At 43.2% G+C, this 18,520-nt stretch overlaps 1 protein-coding gene across 9 annotated transcripts in view; it reads right to left on the reverse strand.

Moving 5' to 3' along the window:
* Window positions 1-18,520, reverse strand: part of WDR63 (WD repeat domain 63) — a 61,249-nt gene that overhangs the window by 14,074 nt on the left and 28,655 nt on the right. For 5 of the 9 annotated variants that reach the window (XM_001928466.6, XM_013981172.2, XM_021090347.1 and 2 more), the window contains 7 exons: window positions 18,390-18,476; window positions 17,599-17,727; window positions 16,371-16,444; window positions 14,815-14,962; window positions 13,409-13,496; window positions 4,560-4,690; window positions 999-1,062 (listed from right to left, as the gene is read on the reverse strand). In XM_001928466.6, the coding sequence (XP_001928501.1) occupies window positions 999-1,062; window positions 4,560-4,690; window positions 13,409-13,496; window positions 14,815-14,962; window positions 16,371-16,444; window positions 17,599-17,727; window positions 18,390-18,476 (721 nt within the window). The remainder of the gene's footprint in view (window positions 1-998; window positions 1,063-4,559; window positions 4,691-13,408; window positions 13,497-14,814; window positions 14,963-16,370; window positions 16,445-17,598; window positions 17,728-18,389; window positions 18,477-18,520) is intronic. The other 4 variants (XM_021090350.1, XM_021090349.1, XM_021090348.1 and 1 more) reach the window with 3 other exon arrangements.

Raw genomic sequence — 18,520 nt, forward strand, 5'->3', positions numbered from 1 at the left:
AAGAAGATGAAGTTCAGGGTGCAGATCTGAGCCCCCGCAGCTGCGCCCTGCAGGCAAGCGGCTCCATCAGGCGCGTTTCCAGTTGCCCCAACCACACACAGGACTGACCAGCTCCCCTTCTGTAAACCCAGCCTAGCCCTCTGCCTCACGCTCCACGGTGTCCTGGCAGTTCCAGGAGCTGCCTCTTCCTCATCTCATGGTTATTGCACACTTTGAAAAGCAGCTCAAATGTATTTTCATGCCATGGTAAAATCGAAAGCTTTAGAGGAGGTGGTTGTAATTTCAGTGCACCCTAGGGCTCCGAGCTTTGACAGGGAGCTTTGCTGACTGGGGCCTGAAGTGTGGACTCTGATTCTCACCCACACCTGGGTAAGACCTTCATACCTCTGTTCAGCTGCCAGAGTCTGGGCCCTGGCAGCAGAGGGACACATGAACACATGGGTCCCAGCCCTTAAGAGGGGCTCTAGAGTTACTTCTCCCACGTAGTGCTGAGGTCTTCAAGATCATGGTGAATTTAGCTGATAATTTCATGTGGATTCAGATTTTCCACACAGCTGAGCTACTGGGCTTTTGAATTTTTTAAAACATTTTTAATTAAAGTACAATAGATTTATAATGTTCTGTCAATTTCTGCTGTACTGCAACGCAAATTGTTGAAACAGCACTGCTATTTTAAAATTCAATTGTCCAAGTATCTCAGTAGTTTTATTTTAGCATCAATAGACCAGTGCTCCTTAAATTCTGGTGTGAAAACAAATCACTGATGAATTTTATTAAAATCTGTACTCGGATTCAGTAGGCCTGGGGTAGGAGCCCAGATTCCGCGTTTCTAATAAGCTCCCGGGTGACAGCTGTGCTCTTGTCCAAAGCCCTCGCTCTGAGTGACAAGCGTGGAGTCAGGACCTCGGGGGCCCTCCGTACACTTCCCAAGGCCAGTCATGAGTCCTTTGTAAAAAAGGGAACAACTTACCAATAAAGGAACAATCATCAGAACTTACTCATCAGTCGGCCAGTTTCAGGGTCTCTTTCCATTTTCCAGTCTGTGTATATCACTTCACCTTCCTAAGAACATTACAGGTTCCTGATGAGTACCACGACAATTTCAGAGACCAAAGACCTCACCTCCCTGCGCCCAGACAGACTGTAACCCAAACAAGCACAAAGCAGCAGGTCAGCTGGATCAAATGATAACTTGGTGCAGGAGGAGGGCAGAGAAAGGCTTGAAATGATTATTTAGGTTTATATTAAACAAACGGGAAAATGAATTGGTTGAGTTTTTTTAATTACACTCAGGGACGAGGAGAACACAGGCAATTCTGAAGATATTCTAGGTCCACAAGTTCCAAGTGCTGGGCTTCCAAAACCTCTGCTGTTTCCAGGGAACGGGCTGCAATGGGCTGCGAGCTCCGGGAGCTGGGGGAGTTGGTCTGATTTGGTCAGTGGCTTGTTCTCAGCACGTCGCAGAGCAAGGACTCAATAGGGAGCTTGGAATAAGGCGGCAAGGGGGACTGTGTGTTCCTATTACGGTACTTATTGCCTCTGGAAGTTGAGGATGGGAACCCTAAAATTCCATCCAAATACTGTAACAAGTAACCTATGTTCCAGCTCTGCCGACAGCCATTCTAAGAAACAGGAAGGCAGAGGGACCTGATGTAAAGAAGAGGCGGAAACAGGCACACGAGGGGAAAGACAGAACCAGGGTATGACGGAGGTGGGAGAGATTTAGGGGAGAAATTTAGTCCACACGCCACCTCATGGACGTGAAACAGAGACTCAGAGAGGTTAATGGACTTCCTCAAGGTCACCCAGATGCAGTCTCTAAGTCTATTGCTTTTTGTTTTTTCTTTTTTTTCTTTTTTTCCCCACTGAATGAGAGGAAAACACAGAGAAGGCACAGAAAGGCGAATTAGGGGGACTGGAAGGAGGGTGTGGGCGGGGATGGAGGCAAAGGGAGGCAGAAAACACTGGATTCACGCAAACTGAAGGACAAGCTCCGGGGGCCGGGGCCACGCGCTCACTCTTCTAGGCTTTCATTCTCCACGTCAACTCTTTGAGCAAACGAGGGCTGTGTCTGGAGCTGGGAACTCAGAGTCCGGGGACAAGGGGTCCCTCCTGTCTTGCTAACACAGTCTAAGGCAGTGGGCGGCGGGTCCGCGGTCTGCGGGACACGGCCAGCCCATCGCCCTTGGGCTGCCACCTCCTCAGTGCTTTGCCCGAGTCGCTCAGAGCTTTGCGAATGTGACCCCAGCCCTCACCAAAGTCCTGCTGGAGAGTTACTATCTCCTGGCTCTCCCAGCGGCACGTGGGATGCTGAACCTGAACCGGGTCCAAGGGGTCATCTACACCAGGTTAAGAAATATGCGTTGAGGGCCCTTCGTATCATCACACAAACCTCCTCCTCCCTCTCCATCCAGTTACCTAGTTCTGAAATTCCACGCCCCCCAGGCCGGGGTGAGGCGCTCCGCCCCACTGCTCGGGCCCTCTCCAATCCTGGGCGCCCCGCCTGAGCTCACCACCTGCCTGGCCTCTCTGCTCCAGGACGCCACATCCCTCCACTTTAAACCCCGCGTCAGCCAGCCTGGATCCCAGGCAGGCCTCTCCTAGACTCTCCACCCGGAGTAGAAGGACCAGTCATGCCAAGAAGAGCGTCCCATAGGAATGTCAGGAACGCTGGCTGTTCTGTTCGCTGCCGTGTCCCCGGGGCAAGACCAGTGTCTGGCATACATTACATGCTCAGTAAATACCTGCTGAATGGTGTGATGAGGCTCCTTGGAAGGAGTGCGAGGACGTGAGAGGCAGGAAAGTGTTTGGTGCATAAGAGGAACGGGAGAAAAAGCGGAGGAGACAGAGTGAGTGAGGGGCGGGCGCAGAAGGGTGGCGAGAAAGGAGCAAATTATATGGAATCTCATCGGCCGCGGCATGAGGAGACTGGGTCTCCATGCTTCACTAAGCCCCGAAGAGGAGTTTCAGCGGAGGGTGCCATCCTTTAATTTCTGTTTTAAGCTTTTGTGACCATTGCTCTTTCTAAAGCTATCATTGTCCACTTACATAACTCTGGTGTGCACAGGGCAAAATACTACATGAGTCCACGGACGTAAGCTGCCCAGGACAGTCACATTCGGGGGGACAGGAAGTAGAACGGGGGTTGCCAGTTGCTGGGGGCAGGAAGCAACGAGGAGTCATTACTTTAGCGGGTACAGAAGTTCAGTCTGGGATGATGAAATAGTTCCTGAGATGGACGGTGGTGACGGTTACACAGCGATAAGAACGCACCTAATGCCACTGAACGATGCACTCAACATGGTGAAGATGGTAAACTTCACGCTTATTTATATTTTTCATAATATTTAAAAAATCTTAACGAAGACTTTGGTGCGCGGCCCAAGTTACAGAACATCTATTTAGTGGTGCCCTGTTGCTCAGCAACTGCAGTGCACGTGACCTAGCACAGGCCCCAAGCCAGCATTTCCTCTTACACCAAACTCCGCCACTCTCTCCAGACGAGGCCCAGACCCTCAAAACTCCGGAGCACTGTTCAGGCTGGTCCTCCCGCGGTCCCGGGGTCTTTCAGGGGCTTCCTCAGCCCACAGCGCCTGCGAGCTCTCAGGTCACCTTCCCTAACCTCCCGCTTCGCATCCCTGCAACCTCTCGACACGACAGGTGTGGTGTGGCTCACACTGTCAGCACGTCTGCTCCTTGCTAGGCAGTGAGCCCCTGAAACAGGGACTCTGCTCTTGGTTCGCGTCTGGCCCGGGCCCAGGGCTGTGCCGCAGGGGGTACACCCTCAAGAGCAGATGGAATTGAGTAGCGCCCTCCCAGCACGGAAGCCTGCAAGCGAACTGCAGCCAGTGAGGCTGAGCTTTGGGGTCGGCCCTCGGTGGATGGTCTGGGAGAAAAGCCCTTCCTGTCGGGCGAGAGAGAGAGTCGGGAATGGAAAGAGAGTCTCTGCCCGGCGGGACTTAAAGCTCCCAGCCTCCTTTCTTCACGTGTGAAATGGGCCCGATGACAGCGGTCTTAGAGGGTTTGATTTTATTCGGGTTAAAGGGAATGTAATTTGGAGACTTCCTGGCACAGACCCTGGCGTACAGGAAATCATCAACCTGAGCAGGGTTTTGTTCTTACGGCAGGTGCTGGAAAATGACAGCCATGGTGTTTTATATCCAGTTGTCATTTATCTTTTGAACTGAGTGAGTTTTCCGTCTTTCCTGCTAGATTGTACTGACCTAACAAACAAAATATTTTCTCAGTAAATCTCTAACACTCAGCATAGTGTCTTCCATGTGGTATAGCTGTTTGATAACTATTTGCAGGTTGATCAATAAACTATTAGTAAAAAGAGTGGTGTAATTTTATAGACTTCCACATTCGTTCAGGAACGTCTCATATGTGAATCCAGGAGACACGGAGGTTAAAAATGTCCAATGCGAGCAAAGCGCACCAACTATGAAGACAGTGTAGATGCCGTAAGCATACGAGACAAGCATACGCAGAAGTCATACCCATGCATTTCAACCCATCATTTAAAATGCTAATTTTAGAAGCAGATAATTCGGACTCACCTCTGTCCCCACAAAGAACTTGGTGCAGAAGTCGTCTATTGGCTTGAGATGATTGGCTAACCCGCCTTCCAGATTCTGGTACGGGTTCATTTCTCCTGCCTTCACTGCTTTGCTCTGGGCTAATATTTTGTCTTTTTGAGGCATGTGGACAGAAGCAGCACACAGTTACACAGAAAGATCTAAAACAGTTCGTCTGCATCCTCCGTCCTGTGCCACACGTATCTGCCCCCCAGCCCCGCCCCGGTGGGGGCATAAGCCTAAGCATTTCTAGACTCCTGGCTCAGCAGCAGGATGCTTTGTTCAATCCAAACGCTGTATGTACCTCCCTGCCCCCGCCTGTAAAACAGAGCAGAGCTGCATTGCTCTGGTCGAAGGGTCTCCTGGGTGGGAGGCGGCGAACCCTCTGCCCACTTTTCAGGAGCTCTGAAAGGTTCCACTGCACACTTTGAAAACTTCCATCTCATTTACTTCATTCCAGAATTATTTACAGTCAGTTGGATACAAATATATCCTCGGGTTTATAGCTCCTTTGATCTTCTCAATAAGAGAGATCATTGATATTGCTCTTGAATTGATAACACCCTGTTATTCCCTAATAATAAAGTCACGTCATTTGTATTCAGTTGGTACCATACAGCAATTTTCCAGTAATTCAAGATTAGCCTTTTAAGCGTCAAAAATTCTTAACTTCTAAAAAACACATCCATCTGAAATATGTTACTTGTTATAAGCGCAACATATGGAACACAATTTAATATTTGCTGATTTGTTCAGGTTTATTCCTTACCAGCATCTATGACTGTGGTATATTACAACTATCCATGCAAATAGCAAGAGGACAGCTAATCTGGGGGGTGAAATTCAAATGTCATCTGGGGCTTCTTTCTTTTTAAAAGCATCTTGTTTTAAAACAAAAGGCTTTTATGATCTAAATTAATAAATGTTATTTATTGAGATCTAAAACTACATGTTATTAAACATTTATTTTAGACTTTTATGATCTAAATTAATAAATGTTATTTATTGAGATCTAAAACTATGTGTCATTTATTTATTTATTTTCTTATGGTTGCACCAATGGCTTATGGAAGTTTCCAGGACAGGGCTTGAATCTGAGCCATAGCTGCGACCGATGCCATAGCTGTGACAATGTGGGATTCTTTAACCCACTGCACCACCCCGGGACTGAACCCTGCTTCCACAGTGACCTAAGCCTCTGCAGTCAGATCCTTTAACCCACAGTGTCACAGTGGGAACTCCAAGTGTTATTTATTAAAGCTTCGGAGAAGAGAGAAAAGCATGAAGAAAATAACAAAAATAATTCATTATCATGTCTCCCAGAGGTGCCCACTATTAAAATATTGGTATAGTTTCCTCCATTACTCTTCTGTGAATATATACAAACAATGTGTTTTTTTAGTTAGGTATTTTAGCTTTGTATTCTGCTTTTCTATTCTCTTAAAGATGTATTCTGGGCATTTTCCCACCCCTCTTTTTTTGCTAAATGTTATATTAAACTTCTGGGAAAGACTGTGAAGAATGCACACCTGCACAAGACACACTGTGGGTTGCCTCCATCATGGGAAAACCAACCAGCGAACTTCCAAATGAAAGCTAACACTGGGGAAGAAGACATCAGCTGTACTGAAAATAGGAGCATTTCAAAAAGACAATTCCACACAAAAGTAAAAGACAATCATCATGATTTAGGAGGCACAGTCAACCGACACTTCCTCTGTTTGGGACCTACATGTTTTGAGCAGTCCTTTTCATACTGCGCAAGACAGGAAAACAGGAACCAAAGCCTTCCAAGGTTGGAAGCTTTACAGAGCGGAGCTGCAAGGTGTCATCAACACTTCAAGAGATAACCAGGCACATTCCAGCACACTGCTCTTACTGATAGTATCCACAATACATTCAGCAAGAGCAAAAAGCCATTTCGTATCCATGGAATACATAAAATTAACATCATTAAAATATTTATTTCAAATCTTCGCTCTCATTTTTGTGTCTGTTTTTCTCTTTTCGAAATAATGTACATAAATATATTAGTAGAGTAAAAGGTATTTAATTTGAAATACACGTTCATTGTGAATATGTGCTTAAAAATGTTTCCTGAAGGGGTGCAAGGTAGATCCCTCTGGTCTAACAAGGGGAGCCAAGAGCCTGGTCCAAGGGTCTCCACTGATAATGCAAAGGGAAAGACAAATGTGAGCTGCATTGTAAACCAAGACTTAATTAGCCTGCGTAGGAGACCGGACATGTGGGCCTGAGGAGAGAGTGGGGGACTCCAGTGACCAGCGTGCTGCTCCAGACACACTGACGGTGGGGACGAGGCCGGCTTCAGTCGCAAGGGATGGCGGGAGGCGAGATTTCAGGATTCTCAACAGAGGTCTGCACGTCCACTGTGTCACCAGCGGGAGAGTGTGCGCCGAGGGACATTCTCGATGAGAGGGCGGTGAGGTGATATGGAGCCAGGGAAGAGGGCAGAGGAGAGAGACTGAAGAAGGTTCAAGGAAGTCACAGAAGCCAAGGTGGGGGCTCCAAGAAGGGGGTTTAGTTGATGTTTAATGCAGTGGCGGGAGAGGATGAGGCCAGAGAAAAACGCCATTGGCAGCAGCACTTACTCAGACCTGAACGGGGCACCTCGCATATTTATTTAATTCAGCCTCGTCCTCACAGGTCACGGCTTTTCCATCAGCAGGGATGGTAATAACAATAGCAGCTGTCATTTGCTGATTGCTTAGTGCCAGGCACTAAGCCGTGTGCACGAGATCGTGTCGCTCAGTTCTCACAATAACTCCTGAGGTGCCAAAGCATTAATCCTCCTGCGAGGGGAGTGAACGAGGCTCGGAGAGCTCAGGCGGCTTGCCTGAGGTCTCACACAGAGTAGCTAAAGCTTACTGTGTGTTCTTAGAGCTTCACAGGTATTAGCTCATGGGATGGTCACTCAGTCCAAGAGGTAGTTACCTGTATCATTTACTCCCCTTATCCTCACCTCTTTTCAAACAGGTGAGGGCTGGGGAAGAAAAGGCACAGGGAGGTAAAGCAACCTGATCTGCTGGAAGTAACAAATCGTAGTTTTGGGATTTAAACCCGAAGCCAGAATCCACACCCTAAAGTCCTGTGACACGTTGCTGAGAAGTATAACGGAGGCTGTGAAGGCAATTCCTAAAGAGGAATTCCAGAGCCATTTAGAGCTCAGAATAAGCACAGCACTTCTTAAAGTGACTTCTTTGAAGGGCGCCGGCTTTTGCGGATGCAACACGGCAGGGCAAAGGGAGTGGTCTGTGGCCACTAGATGGCAGCGCAGTGCCAAGCACGGAGACCGCAGGAGCGCACGCGCGAGAAGGATGGAGCCGCAGGATTCGGAGAACCCATGTAATAACAAGCTAAACATGAGCAAGAAGCACACACAGGTGTATTCTAATCCGCAGGTCCAGATCCGACGCGAGTAGGTGGATAGCCGGCACTGTGTGCGACAGAGACCCCAGATATAGTTAGACCTCAAATAAACTCCCCAAACGGGCCAGTCACCCAGGAAGCAGGACACGGCCACAGTAACGCCTTTAGAGGTAAAAAGGCACGTGTTAACCCGACACATGGGCTCACCAAGTGAAAGGTAAGTCTTTCCCCAACTTGGGGTATTGTCAGCACATCAACTTCTGAACCCACATGAGGGGACATGGCCAACTACGGTCTCAAATGAGAATCTAAAAACTTGTGTCTGTGCCTGTTCTGAACTGATTTGGGCAAGTATGTCTTTCTCCACATCCACAAACATGACTTTGTCTGGAAAGAGAACATTCATTTGATGGAGAGCATTCGTGTCTGAGCACAATTGGGCACACTTCCAGTGTCGTTTTATATAGGCCCTTCCTTAAATGGATACAGATACGTATATTTGCTACTTATTTTAGTGTTTATCCCACCAGAATGTAAGTTCCATGAAAGCAGGACTTGTCTGTGCACAGATTTATCCTGGCATTTTGCAGGAATTTAATAAACGTTTTAAATAGACACAGATAAGGAGACAACAGCATGGAAATAAATAATGCTTCTGACCGCATGAGCTTTATGTGCCTATTCCCTCGTGTTAGCTGTGCCTACACTAAAATGAAATGTAATGTTCTTTAAGGGAAACAAGGGCCTCTGTCTCCTGAAATGATAACATATTCAGTCTTCAGAAAGAGTTGGGCTAGGAGTCTAATTGCAAGGAAATGAAGGGTCAACAGAAATTGCACTCACTTGAAGAACATTAAAGTTTAGATTCATTTGTTTTTCAGAAAAAGTAGTAGTCATATCTCCTAATTAATGTTTTAAAAAGCAGGCTTTAGAGAGACCTCTGCTTTGGACCAAGGAGGAGCAATTGGGACTGGGCTTAAGCTTTCTCACTTTAAACAACCAAAAAAATAGGCAAAATATATGAAATAATAATAGTTTTCAAGGCACTGGACATAAGATCACAAAGAACACTGATCCCTAAGAGATGGGAGAAAAAATGACAGTCGTAAACCTAACCACATCGATAATCGTGTTAAATGCAAAAGTTCTAAGTGTCCAGTTAAGAGGTGATCGAATTGGACGAGAAAAAGTAAGACCCATAAGAAACGCACATCGAATATGACAGAAATAGGTTAAAGGTAAAAGGATTTTAAAAGGCGCTTATTACCACGCTAATGTTGTTAACCAAAGGAAAGCTGGATGGCTATAGTAATGTTAGAAAAGTAGATTTCAAAGTAAAGGGTATTACCAATTCTTCAAAACACATGAAGCGAAAATGACAGAACTGCAAAGCCACAGTTACAGCCAGAGATTTCAATGCCACTCTCTCAGCAACTGGTAGAACAAAGAGATGGAAAATCTGGAACAATATAGAAAACTGTAAAATTACTCTCAGCCAAAATGATCTGCTAGACATTTATGGACCATTCTATCCAATCACAGAAGATACACATTCTTTAAAAATGAACTTGGAGCATTTCTCGAGGTAGACCATGTATGGTCATGAAAGTCATATGAAGTGTGCTCCCTGATTACAGCGGGATTAAATTTGATATATCTAATTGAAAGATCTCTGGAAAGTCTCCGACAATTTATAAACTAAAAAACATACTTCTAAACAAATTTTGGGCAAAATAAGAAAACGCATGAACTGAATAAAAACGACAACACGATATTGCAGAAGGGTGACACGCTGCCACCGCTATACTTAGGGGGAAGACTACCTCACCAGATACCCTTACTAGAAGAGAGGAAGCCTTCTAGTCAGTGACTCAGCTGTCAGCTTAAAAAAGCTGGGAAGAGCAAAGTGAATCCAAAGTAAATAGAAGAAAGGAAAAAATAAAGATGAGAGCAGAAATCAATGAAATAGAAAACAGGAAAATAATACAGAGAGACAGAAAACTCCAGGCCCAGGTGGCTTAATCGGTGAATTCTACCAAACATATTTTTTTTGTCTTATTAGGGCTGCACCTGTGGCATATGGAGGTTCCCACGATAGGGGTCCAATCAGAGCTGTAGCCACTGGCCTACACCACAGCCACAGCCACAGCAACACAGGATCTGAGCCACGTCTGGGACCTACACCACAGCTCAGGGCAACGCTGGATCCTTAACCCACTGAGCAAGGCCAGGGATCCAACCTGAGTCCTCATGGATGCTAGTCAGGTTTGTTAATTGCTGAGCCACTAGAGGAACTCCCTTCTACCAAACATTTAATGAAGAAATAATGCCCATTCTAGATAAAATCTTCCAGAAAGTGGGAAAAAAACAATACTAAAATATTAAGAAAGTAAATACAATTCATTCTATATGAGGCCAGAAATACCAAAACCAAAGACATCATAAGAAAGAAAAACTGGGGAGTTCCCGTCGTGGCGCAGTGGTTAACGAATCCGACTAGGAACGATGAGGTTGCGGGTTCGGTCCCTGGCCTTGCTCAGTGGGTTAATGATCCGGTGTTGCCGTGAGCTGTTGTGTCGGTTGCAGACACGGCTCGGATCCTGCGTTGCTGTGGCTCTGGCGTAGGCCAGGGGCTACAGCTCCAATTCGACCCCTAGCCTGGGAACCTCCATATGCCACGGGAGCAGCCCAAAGAAATAGCAAAAAGACCAAAAAAAAAAAAAAAAAAGAAAAACTGACTAATACTAATACTCATAAACATAGCTGCAAAAATTCTTAACAAAATTTTAGCAAATTGAATCCAACATTATAGTAAAAGGATCATATCACAACCAAGTGGGATTTATTATTCCAGAACACAAGGCTAGTTTAACATTCAATAACTAAAATAATTCACCATGTTATTAAGCTTAAAAAGAAAAATATATGATCATCTCAAAATACGCAGAAAAAGCTTTTGACAAAAACCTAACATGAATTTACATATAAAAGGGACATTCTTCAAGCTGATAAAGGGTTCTGCAAAAACCCTACAGCTAACATAACACTTAAGGGTGACAGACTGAGTGTTTTCTTCATAAGAAGTGGAAAAAATGAAGGATGTCTCCTCTCACTGCTTTTTTTTTGTGATTCTGGAGGTTCTGGCCAGAGCAAACAAAAATTAAAAGTTTTAAAGTACCATTTACAAGAGCATCTAAAAATATGACAGACTTAGAGAGAAATCAGTTAAAAGAGGTGAAAGACTTGACACTGAAAAATACCAAACATCACTGAGAAATTGATGAAGAAAATAAATGGGAAGATATACCATCCTTATGAGCTCAAAGATTCAATATTGAAGATGCTGATTCTTATAATATTGATTTACAGATTCAACATGATTCTAACCAAAGTCACAGCAGGCTTCTATATAGAATAAACATTATAAAATTCACATGAAAAAGCAAAAAAACCTAGAATGGTCAAAAACTATTTTGAAAAAGAAAAAAGTTGAATGATTAGTGCTAATTTCAAGACTAATTATAAAGTAGTAGTAATCAAGACAGGTGGTGTGGTGTGGAAATAGACGCATCAGTCAATGGAGCAGAGCACAGAGTTCAGAAACAGACTCACACACATACGGAAAAATGATTTTTGACAAAGGTGCAAAAGCTATCCACTGGAGGAAGAAGAGTGTTTTAAACAAATGGTGTTGCCACACCAGACACAGAGGAACCCTGATCCAGAACTTGTGCATATCAACTTAAAAATATATAGACTTAATTATAAAACTATAAAACCCTTAGAAAAAAATAACCTAATCTCGGATTAGGCAAAGATTTCTTAAATTCGACACCAAAATTATGATTCGCCAAAGAACAAATTGATATACTGAGCTGTCTTAAAATTAAAAACTTCTGCTTTTTAAAGGACATGTTAAGAGAATAACAACAATTTAATAAGGTGCACATCACATATGGGAGAAAATGTTCGCAAATCATGTTTAATAAAGGACTAGTACACAGATTATGTTAAGAACGCTCAAGACTCAATTATGAGAAAATAATGCAACTGAAAAATGGACAGAAGATTTGGACAACTCACCAAGGAAGATAGACAAGCGGCAAACAAACATGAAAATGTGCCCAGCATCTCTAGCCACCAGCTAAATGCAAATAGGATATCAGTACACACATTTTAGAACAGTTAAATGACCATATGGCAGGTTTAGCGTCTAAAGAAACTGCCAGGGGTCTTCCAAAGTGTCTGTACCACTTTGTATTCCCCCAGAAGTGTCTGAGAGTTCCCGATTTTCCACATCCTCACAAGCAGTTGGTGTGATTCATGCTAATTTAATCATTCTAAAATGTCCATTTTTTAGTTGAAACCCATGGCTGGAATTCCAAATGTGTAGCCAATAATTGAATATGAAGTGGAGAAGTAGGAGAAGGGAATTCTCCTAACTTTCTGGGATGAAGGAGGCCCGAGTACATAAAACACATGAAATGTTTTAATACTGCTTTGAAAATGTCTGTAAAGGTTTAATGATTCCTTTTTTTTTTAGCATGAGGTCTTGGGTTACATCTTTGAACCACACAGCTTCAAACTGAATTTTGCCCAAGCTGGGTATTAGTTATATAATATGTTTTTCTTAATGTCCTATTATTTAACTGCACGTTGAACAATTTATAAATGTAGATCCTTTCGATATGGCAAAGACTCAGAAAATACTTCTGTTGCTCCTGACCCTTGTACGTTTCCACTGTGCATTGCCTGCCAGGTGGGCTAGTGACCCACACCTTTGTTTTAACAGTCTTGACAGCTTACACCCACAGCTTTCGGCTCCTGCCCAAGGGCATGTGGCTTAAGATCTATTTATAAGTCAATTATTCTTTCTTTACTCAGTTTTATCATGGTGCTGTATAAATATTAATTCTTCCGTTTTATTCTAAGAATGATAATTTGACTCTGAGCACGTCATCACTTATTTTGCTAGACCTGAGATGCATCCCATTCTGTAGAATTAGTCTTTGAGCACAAGACATATTCATTAAGTGAGCCTCGTTCAATTGGTTTAGTGTAACGAGTTTTCAAAAATACATGAATATGCTCAATAACTGCCTGTGACACTGAACTGAATTCTGTCCAATCTTTTTGTGTAAAGGCAGTTTTGATATGCTGGCTATAGCTCTACAGTCACTATAAAATTCTGTATCGGAGGAATCGCTTTTCCATACTATTATTATTATTTACAAATTAGACTATCCCAGAAAGTACTCACCTTAGACATAAGGAACCACTAAACTCAAACTTTATTAAATGCCTTTTTTTGGACTGCCCTCAGAGCATGGGGAAGTTATTGAGCCAGGAATCAAACCAGCACAGCAGCGTCGATGCCAAATCCTTAACCCACTGAGCCACCAGCAAACTCCGTAAATGCATTTTTAATAAGCAAAGGCAGTTACCTTGTGCTTTGTAAAGGAGATTGTCCTCCCCCAGGCTTAACTTGGTTGGGCAGTGGTCTAAAGTTGTTTCACCTTTAGACAGCCTTATCTTTGGGGAAACATACAAGAAAGATTATTTTCACACATCCCCCCTCATCATAGGTGACTCCCTCTTGCTTTTCCCTTCTGCCCCCAGACCTCTGGGTCCTGCTTCCTGCTCCTGTTCCCCTCTCCATTCTCCTGCAGATTGTGGTTGCTTTCCCCCCTCGCAGAAAGCACCTAACCCACAGTTTTTAAAACCTGGCTACTGAGGGGAGCCTGTCTGGGAGGGCTCATTTCTAAATCCCAAAGTCTCATGTGTTGTTTAATTTCTGAAAATGTTGTTTTCTATTCCATGGTACATCATTGTTGGTAATAACATAAAATAATGGCGTCTTCCCATGTTCCTGAAACCTTTTCGTCAGAGGCGCCCCCAGGACTGCCTGCCGGGTCCCCTGCGGGGCGGGGCGCTCCTGAGCTCCGGACCCGGGGGTGGGAAACCGGCACACCTGCCACGTCCCCCTCACGGCTCCCTCCTCCTCTTCTCCATCAGGATGTTGGTCCACATGCCATGCGGTTATTCGCAGGTGACGTTTGGTTGGCTGGCTTCTTTTTAAACCATCCACAGCCCAGTAAATCTTATTCCAGGAACTTTCTAGTCCTCTCTTTCTAATTTCTAATCCCAGTTATTTCAGAATTATTCTCACCCTACGTGCCCCCTTTTTCCCTGGGAGCGAATACATGATAATGTCGTTCTAGTGATACTTGTACATCAAAGGAAAAGAAAAATACTAAGTTTAGAATTAGAATTAGACCTTCTGAAGACTGAGAGCCATCAGTGTCAGAAGTTCATGCCTGCTTTTTCACACACATCCCACCCACAGCCGTTATCTTTCTTAAATTAAAATGTCTCTTCATGCTCTGCCATTGACAATAACTACAAATAGTTTCTCCTTCAATTACTTTCAGTTTTATGTGCGCGTAGGCGTTACAATACATTTCTACTACTGATATGCAAAACTCAGAATTTTGGCCACAATAGCGGTAAAATTAGCTTTTCCAGGAGATCCTACCAGTTTGAAGCAGCTGCTATGCAATTGAATAATTATCACACAAATCCTGAGAAGTTGTAGCCTGCTTGTACCCGAACAAATACCTATCTTGACTTCCCAATAATTGCGATTTGTGGCTTGACCTCGGCAAGCGTTATAATAACTCTCAATGAGATAATTTATTGGTTGAAGGAACACATGGACTGTAATGTCGTGTGTTAATTTGGCCTGCTCTGCTGTGTGTGTGTGTGTGTGTGTGTGTGTGTGTGTATCTATGCATATAAACTACATCGTGTATATAAGCAGATAAAATGGACTAAAACCCATGGCACTTGCCTTAGAGAGAGGCTTCCAGGAGAGATCTAGATGCAGAAAAGTGGATGGCAGGTCAAAGGGAATTTCAATACTTTCTTCTTTCTTTTTCTCTGCTGGTGGTTGGGAGCTTAAAGCTTTCTGTGGTCTGATATCCCAAAAGCATATTGTGCTTTAAAAAAGTTTACAGTTTGTTTTTATTAAGTACAAAGAAGAAGTTGGGACTACCATTCTTGCCACTACGCCTTAGCCACGTGATTGTGGCTATATCTAATTTCTCTGAAACTAGGACTTTTTAAAAATGAAACAGGACTGTTTCACATTTTACATTTTAGGGAATTATACAGTTTATAGGGGTGTTTACCAGCTTCACTAGTATGGAGGCTAATATTATTATACATGAGAATTGAGTTTGGAGATTGACACGTTTTTAAAACCTAACAGCTTTATTGAAATATAACTCACACACCACAAAATTCACCCACTTAAAGTACACAGTTCAGTGGTTTTTACTATTCACTGAGTTGTGCAAGTCATCACCACACTCAATCCTAGAAGATTTTTCTCCCCCGTGGAGACTCACTCCCCTCAGTCTCTCCCGTCAGCCCTGGGCAACCTCAACTCTGCTTCCTGTCTCGATAGATTTGTCTGTCCTGGACATTTCAAATAAATGGACTCATATACTAAGTGGTCTTTCACGACTGGCTTCTTTCCTTTAGCTTGTTTTCAAAGTTCATTTCTATGATAAGCTACAGCAGTACCTCATTCTTCCATTGGCACCTAACAGTCCATTGAATGGAATATAGGGCGCTTTCTTTACCCATTCTTCATGTGACGGGCTGAGCGACGAGGACATAAATTTGGGTTATTCTGCTTTGTGGCTGTTATTAGGAACAATGCTGCTTTGAACAGGTGGATATAGGTTTTCCTTTCTCTTGGACACACACATATATAGGACTAGAACTGCTGGGTTTATAATGTCTTTGTCATAATTAAGTGAAAACATAGTAAGAACAGCAAAGAATATACCATATCAGCTCCATATTTCAGTCACTGAGGTTATGAGTAACCCGATTAATAAATGTAAAACATGACTAAAGAATCTGGATGTGTAAGTTAGAGTCTTTGGATAGGTTGATGGTAACTCAAACAGGACTCCTCACTACCCTCTCCAGGGCAGGACACACCGTTTTGAGGGCACTAACCTGCTGTGGCCCCTTTGCCTGGCAAAGCAATAGAGCCGTTCTTTTCTATTTCACCCGAAACTCTGTTTCTATTTGGTACTGGGCGAACAGAGGCCGCGTTCCAACGGCACGTGAATGTGAAGAAGCAGAATAACTACTGACATGCTATGCGACATTACTAACGAAACTGAGTTAATTCTTTTTGCAGCACATCTGTACCTATAAAAAGATTGTTTTTTTATCCAGCAACAATCTACTATCTGTCCTTTGGTTATACTAAGTTTAATTTCCACAATAAAACTTACTTAAGGAACAGGAGAGGACAATGACTTCAGAAGCATCTAAAAAAGAACACGTTGTATAAAAACACTAGATAATGATTAAAATAAGACATACCAATCTGCCGAGCAAGTGACAAGTTGACAGGATATTCCACTCCGATTTTCAAAGACGGAACCCAATCTGTTAATCTATTTTTTAAAAATGCTAGAAGTAAGTTCTGTGTATCTAGAACAGTAATTACTTTTTGTTTTTGTTTTTGTTTTTTTTAAGGTCCTGCACCTGTGGCATATGGGAGTTCCCAGTCCTTATTTACTGGAAAACCTGTATTTACTATATTTGGGGCAGATAGTTTTCTTCATTTTGCTATTTGCTGTTTATTTTTAATTTAGAAATTTACAGGTATGTTTTGAATTTCTTTCAACATTACCTTAGAAAACTATCAGATCCAGAAATATGATATTCTATTCTGAGTTGCTGTATTTGTCCTGTGATTTGTTATTTTTATTTAAATTATAATCACCTGGATTAATTTGTGCGTCTGGTGTGAACTGAAATGAGTTTTATATCAACTCTTTCCTTGTGTTGCAACCTCCATTATTACACGTTAAACTTTAGCGGACACTCTGTTTGAGCTGTTTATCTTGGTCCATTACAACTCTGAAGAGTAACTGTTTTTGCATAACCATTTGAATACCTTGAAGGGCTAGTCCCCTTTCATTACTCTAAATTTTCAGAATAGTTTTTGATAGCCTCACCTTTTAATGTTTCAATACATAGGAGACTCTTAGCTCCTTGACGGAAATATCTGGGAAGCTTACTGGTTTTCAAAATCACAACCTTTGTGGGTCAAGAACAGAACCACAAAGCTGACCTGCAGCGCAGATGCTGGGCAGTCAGCTGACTCAGTCACTGCACAGGTAGTTTTCACGATGCACACAATTCAAGACTGCCTGCAAAGTGACACGTTTCTACTGTCACAGATCTTCAGGGTCGCCTGCTCTGAGTAGCTGAAATCACAGATGTTACACCCATGAAGGCTAAGAGTGTAAAATATCTGCACTCTGTTTCTACAACCCTCTCCTCTCCACCATTCTACCAGTGTTAACACTACCTACACTTTTTAGTGGTTTATAAAGCATCAAAGTTGAAACACTGGTCTTCTTCTCATCCCCACGTCAGATATTGGCTGGGCAACCAGTGACACAACTGTGTGATGTCTAGTTCCTGGTTATATCACAACTTAAATGCAAATGAACTGTTGACTTGAGACAATTTCTTCAATTAAAATCTTCTGAAAACTTACAAGCCAGCTGGAGAAAAGTATGAAGGCACCAAGACTCACCTCAAATGTGTCAGGCAGCCAGTGAATATCTGTAATTACTTTCCTATGGCCGTTTTCTATCGAGGAGACGGCACACTGCCTGATATACATCGCCTCTTTGTTGCTGTCTGGTTCAAGGAGAAACATAGGCTGTAAAATGGGAAAAGAAAGTTATGGGCTAAATTCGGAGAGCTGATGAATGAACTCATACTTGACTTATCATTCCAACTAAAATCAATGACTTAGAGAAGTACCAGCTCAAGGAAAAACATAAATTAGGGTTTCTATGTATCCCAGAGTCTAGTAATAAGATTAACCTCTCTCCCCTTCAATTTGGCCTAAGATTTTGTCTATGAACTTTTAACAACAAAGATTGACCCATTCTCTAAGGAACCAGTGAGATCCCATTTTTGAAGGAGGATGTGAAGGCTTAGAACTGAGTCTTTGTTTATCTCGGCAACCCTGTCATGTGCCTTTTTTTTTTTTTTTTTTTTTTTTGGTCTTATTAGAGCTACACCCGTGATATATGGAGGTTCCCAGGCTAAGGGTGGAATTGGAACTATAGCTGCCAACCTATGCCACAGGCACAGCAACACAGGATCCAAGTGGAGTCTGCAACTTACGCCATAGCTCACCGCAACGCCAGATCCTTAACCCACTGAGTGAGGCCAAGGATCGAACCTGCGTTCTCGCGGATGCTAGTCAGATTTGTTTCCTCTGAATCGTGACCGGAACTCCAATCCTGTTATGTACTTTTTTGATAAACTCCTGAATGGAAAAAACTTGCAAGTGAGAAGTGAGGAAAAGCTAACCTTGAGTGTGACTTTCTTACTTCTGTTACCACCTGCCTTGATGTTTTCTATTCGATCTGCGTGTGCGGTAATATCCCACATGACAATCTGGAACAGAAATAAATGTCATTGCAATCTATTTTCAGGAAGTA

Source organism: Sus scrofa, chromosome 4, assembly GCF_000003025.6.
Source record: "Sus scrofa isolate TJ Tabasco breed Duroc chromosome 4, Sscrofa11.1, whole genome shotgun sequence".
NCBI classification, from domain to species: Eukaryota; Metazoa; Chordata; class Mammalia; order Artiodactyla; family Suidae; genus Sus; species Sus scrofa.